General features: G+C 39.2%; 1 protein-coding gene across 1 annotated transcript; it reads left to right on the top strand.

The window, feature by feature from the left end:
- Positions 1–2,206: 2,206 nt before the first annotated feature.
- On the top strand, positions 2,207–4,672 carry LOC124173056. Its single transcript, XM_046552580.1, has 4 exons — positions 2,207–2,348; positions 3,766–3,924; positions 4,008–4,094; positions 4,316–4,672. The coding sequence occupies exons 1-4, from the start codon at positions 2,291–2,293 to the stop codon at positions 4,426–4,428; spliced, it is 417 nt and encodes a 138-aa protein (XP_046408536.1). The 5' UTR covers positions 2,207–2,290; the 3' UTR covers positions 4,429–4,672.
- The last annotated feature ends 654 nt before the right edge of the window (positions 4,673–5,326 follow it).

Raw genomic sequence — 5,326 nt, 5'->3', positions numbered from 1 at the left:
TCTTTCCATGGTCTTGCATAGACAACTGGTCAAGGATATTGGCCTATAATTATTTGGGTCTGTTTTATCCTTTCCTTGTTTGGGGATAGGGACAACTACGGATTCCCGCCACGCTGTAGGGAAGCTTCCCTCAACCCAAATTTGATTGAGGGTATGGAGAATATCCATCAACGCGTTCTCCGGTATATTCCGAAGAAATATGTTTAGGACACCGTCCACTCCTGGCGCGGTGTCTTTGGAATCCGCTATGGCGGACTTCAGTTCCCATAAGGAAAAAAGATCATTGTATCCGGCTGCTGCGTGCGATTCGGTGAAGTTCAAGTGTGGGGAGCGTGCCCTAATAGACAGGAAGTTTGCTGAGTAGTTCTCGTCGCTGCTGGTCTTGGCAAACGCTTCCCCGAGAACGTCGCATATTTCCTTCGGTGTGTGAAATGTCACACCTTGAAATACAAGGCACGAAACGCCGTGAACATGCCGTGCTCCCAATATAGCCCTCACCTTGTTCCAGACCTGAGTTAGTGGAGTCCTGTTGTTGATGGAGGATACATAATTTATCCAGGAGGCCTTCTTTGACTCCTTTATAATTAGTCGAGCCTTTGCTCTGAGTCGTCGAAATGAGGCAAGATTAGAGGCAGTTGGAAACTTATTAAAAATACGGAGGGCACGTTTCCGTTTCTTAATAGCTTCGGCGCATTCCTCATTCCACCATGGTACCGCTGGTCGACGGATTGCGCCCTTAGATAAGGGGACACTAAGTTTCGCTGCGTCCACTATGCTAGCGGTTAGCACCTCAACGTTCTTTGTTCCGCCCCGAAGAGCATCGTACGTGAAATTAAAAGAATTTTTAAAAACAGACCAGTCGGCTTTGTGGACAATCCAGTTGCCCTCGCGGATAAAATTCGTATTGTTCATCTCGTCAGATTTGATTAAAATCGGGAAGTGGTCACTACCACAGAGATCCGTATGGACAGACAGTTTCAGTCTTGTAAAAATGCTGCTCGTGCATAAGCACAAATCAATGGAGGAATATTCTCCGTTAAAGGAGTTGAAGCGTGTCCTCTCGCCATTGTTCAATAAAAAGAGGTTAAAATCTCGGAAAAAGCTGCTTAAAATCCGTCCCCTTCTGTTGCGTTGGGCAGAAGGGCCGCCCCACAGAGGATCATGAGCGTTAAAGTCACCCAATAAAATATAGGGTCGCGGCAATTGACGTATGAGGGCTTGAAGATTATTGTCATTTACCGGAGCATCTTCCGGGAGGTACACGTTGCACAGCGTTACCTCCATGGGTGCATGGACGGTGACGGCCACAGCCTGGAATGGGGTGGTTAGCCGCACACGGGAGGTGTGTAGGGTATCCCGGACCGCTATTGCTACACCACCTTGGGCTCTTCGCCCACTCAAGTCATCCAACCTAGTCACACTATATCCCTTTAAAATTCCCTTGTCTGTCGATTTAAAATGCGTTTCTTGTAGACATATCGATACCTCCACTGCAAATACGCTCACCAATCGCCCACCGAATCAAATCCGCTCATCTAGTAGCCCAACAATACGAATCCGCTCAGCTGGCAGTGTCCGGAGCATAAACGCTCACCTCCGAAGCTCTCCACCAAATCCGCTCAGCTGCGCAGCTGGATTTGAAACCCGCTCAATTGCCAATTTTGGACAAAATATTTTTATCGTCGAACCAGAGAGAGACGTTTTTCCGATAGCGATACATCATCATTTTGTCACGCAACTTAGCTTTAGAGCGGAGTAATTGAGATATGAAATTTGGAAATGGACACACCCTTCCCGTGCACAACCGCTCATCTCGTCATCTCGGATCGCCGTCCTCGACTTGCGCTTGGTCTGCGTGTTCATCTAAGGTCGACAGGAAAAAGTAAAGTTGAATGCATGGAAAATTATGAAGATTATGAGTATGTCAGAGGGGAATGCACAAGAACTCATTGTACCGCTGAAAACCCGTGGTTGTATATTATAAACGAGCGAGAGTGAAGCGCCGCGAGTCGTAAGACAAGAATAAGAATAGAATATAATTATATTCTATTATGCTAAGGGAATGTCTAAGTAGGCTACAAAATAGAACTCTTAGCTAAAATCCCCAATTAAATACTGAATGAAAGCCTATAAATTTAAAAAATCAATAGTTTTCTGCGTAACTAACATAAGGGGCAACTGAATGTGTTATTTGTGATTGGTACGCTGTAAATCGCTTTACAAGGCTAGTTATAGTCGTGGTGCTCAGGTTAATAACCGTAATTGAATACGAACGAATTTGTTCATAAATATGAGTAGAAGCAAGAGATTAGTGGAACTTGCTCTTCAGAGTAGTAGAATAAACGCAGGTAGATATAACTTTTAATGTTTTTTAATTAAAATTTTGCATGCATACCGGGGCGTAGGATATATACAACTATTAACATTCCCTTTCAAATCTTCAGCGTATCATTTAATAAATAGTACGTACAGCTTATGACGTATTACAGCTAAACTGACATCTGTGCGGATTAAATCCACCTGAATTAAGTACCCTGTTATTTGTATCATTTGAATTCCTTTGGAAAGAAAATCTGAATGTTTTGCTTGTTTTGAAATATACCTAAAGTAATGCCGCATTGCTAAGATTTTTATATTTCGTGAGCAATCTTCAATAGTTTCATTTAATGTTTAATTAAAATGGCATCCAAGATTCAAGGAATTCGATGTTTTACATGACTGAAGTCACACAATTTCACTTAATACCTTAGGCTATGAAAGGTTACGCATGGTAGAAACATAATTTTGTGCGTAATTATCAGGTGAATTGGACAATAAAGGCTAACCTTAAATCATATCCAAAGCATTAAGTCTCTTCCACGCCCACATTTTTCCTAGCTAAGAGTATTAACTTACTTAGTTTCAGCCAATTTCCTTGAACTTGTAATGACCGAGGGTGAAACTGCATTGGTACCCGCATGGTGTACGATATTCACAGGTCGAGAGTTTATATTCCCCAGCCGTCAATTCTTTTACTGCATAGTGGAGCATAGGATTTTTAGCATTAAATTGCAATGGAGCATTTAATTCTTACCTACCCTACTAAAATTTCTAGGAAAAGTAAAATTAACTTCGCAAAGTTCACATACGTTCTATGAATTGAAATACGCTTTCTTTAGCAATTCACCAAGTTCATTTCACGAAACACTTTCCCCTAATAATGCTGCATTAACTATTGATATTTTTAATTATCTAATTTTTTATTTGGGAAATAGTAATTGCAAGCCAAGTTTTAGAGCATATTGTGGCACAAAACTTTAATCGAGATGTTAATTGGGTTTTAAATAAGAGATCTTTGTGGCCTACTTAGACCTTCCCATTGTATATAATGTAAGATACAGCCATATATTTTCAGCCTCATAGTGATTTCTCGAGTATCCCATTGTATATACCATAATTGGTCATGCATTCAACTCTATATGTCATTCCTCTTACCAGTTACTTTGTTAGATTTAAGTGAAATAATCCAAAAAAGTCATTCTGTTGAAGGCCTAGATGAGTGTTTAAGCAATCAAGTTTTATAAATTACAAAGGTTTCAATATCTTATGCTAAAGCAAAGATTCCATGTAGCCATTACGAATGACAATTAGGAACATGACAAACTTTCAGCCAAACAAGCTCAATTTCCAAATTATGTTAAGGAGTACTTATGCATTCTAATATGCCAAGCACTCTGCAAAACATGAATAAATTATAACTATGTTAATGGAATTTACCTTCCTTAGGAGAAAATTGGATGATACAATCAGGAAATGAAGAATCTGATAGCCTTTACCCACCTCCAACCAAGCGTAAAGTCTTTCATGAAAATTATTTCGAGCCTCTTGCTGAGGAATTCTTGATAAGTGGCTCTGAAATTGATATTTTGCCACCAATTTCACCAGGTAAAAATAAGAAATATATTTCTAATATTTTTAAAGGCAACATGCATAATTATTATGACTTAACATATAAGCTTTAATTCCAGCTTCCCTTCCATTGAATCTATCTATATCCTCATCACTTGTATCAGCTGAATATAATTCTTCAGAAGATGAAGCCTCTAATGTGAATGGTGAGTTATATTTATTTTATTTACTTTCTCAAGCCTGTACATATAAAATACATGTGTAAAAGTATAATATAATACATAAGTATTAAATATATGATGTGGCAGTAGCAGTACCAAACTTAATTAGGATGTGAGATGTTCTGGCTGGTTGGCCTTATATGTAACAATTTTTGTTTAGTAAAATCAAACTTAATGTGATAATAAACAATTTCTTTTGTTTGAAGACTCTGCTGAGGTGGTGGTACCTGGTGTATATGTACTGTCAGAAAGTATAGTTAATGAAGACAACCAAACACCTTTCACTTCTTCTGCAAAAAGACAGCAAGGTGAGACCTGATGACATTCATGTAGGATGTCAGTGAATCTTGTAGAAGTCTTGATGAGTAGGTATACCCACTAACATATATATGTATATATATGTTTAATGTCACCACATTTTCTTTACACTTGCATTAAATTTGGCACACCAGTGATGACCATGTTGTTCTTGTTTCTTACTAATAAAGAGTAGCTCTGTATGTAACAATTTTCATTCAGTTCCACATGATCTGGTGGAAGAAAATACTGACTCAAGTTATCAAATTAAATTTGAAACATTAATTAATATCCCTATCTTTCAGGAGTGATTCTGTACTCTGAGCCAGCTCCACATCCACAAGATTCTAATTTTCTGGCCAATCCTGGCCTCTTGATTGATACTCAATTTACTGCTGGGGAACACAGGGAAAAGGTCTCCGTCTCAACCAGTCCCGTCAGGAAGCGTCCAAGGAATGAAGTATTGTGGAAGAGAAATGTAAACAAGACTTTAAAAAACTTAGGACAGCCTTACACATCATGTAAAGGCAAAGAGTGTGAAGGGGCTAAGATGCGTGACCCTTGTGCATGTAGGATGGATTGTGTCCATAAAATAACTGAAGAGGAAAGACATCAAATTCACAACATCTTTTGGCAGCTGGGTGTGCATACTAGACAGTGGGAATTCATTAGAGTGAATTCACTATGCACTCCCACAAAACATCAGCCTGGCAAAGTAAATGCGGTGAGAAAGGTTAGCCGCACTTATTTTTTTAATGTCAAAGGAAATAATATTGTAGTTTGTAAGCAAATGTTTATGCGTACACTTGGAATTTGTGACAGCTGGAATGATTCAGCCTATAATCACATAAATCCTGAGAAAGGCTTTACTTTATCACCAGACAAAAGAGGGGGACAAAAGAAAGGTGGAATGGTAACCT

Source organism: Ischnura elegans, assembly GCF_921293095.1.
Source record: "Ischnura elegans chromosome 13 unlocalized genomic scaffold, ioIscEleg1.1 SUPER_13_unloc_4, whole genome shotgun sequence".
NCBI classification, from domain to species: Eukaryota; Metazoa; Arthropoda; class Insecta; order Odonata; family Coenagrionidae; genus Ischnura; species Ischnura elegans.
The sequence above is the reverse complement of the archived record's forward strand: the minus strand, read 5'-3'. Positions and strand labels throughout refer to the sequence as shown.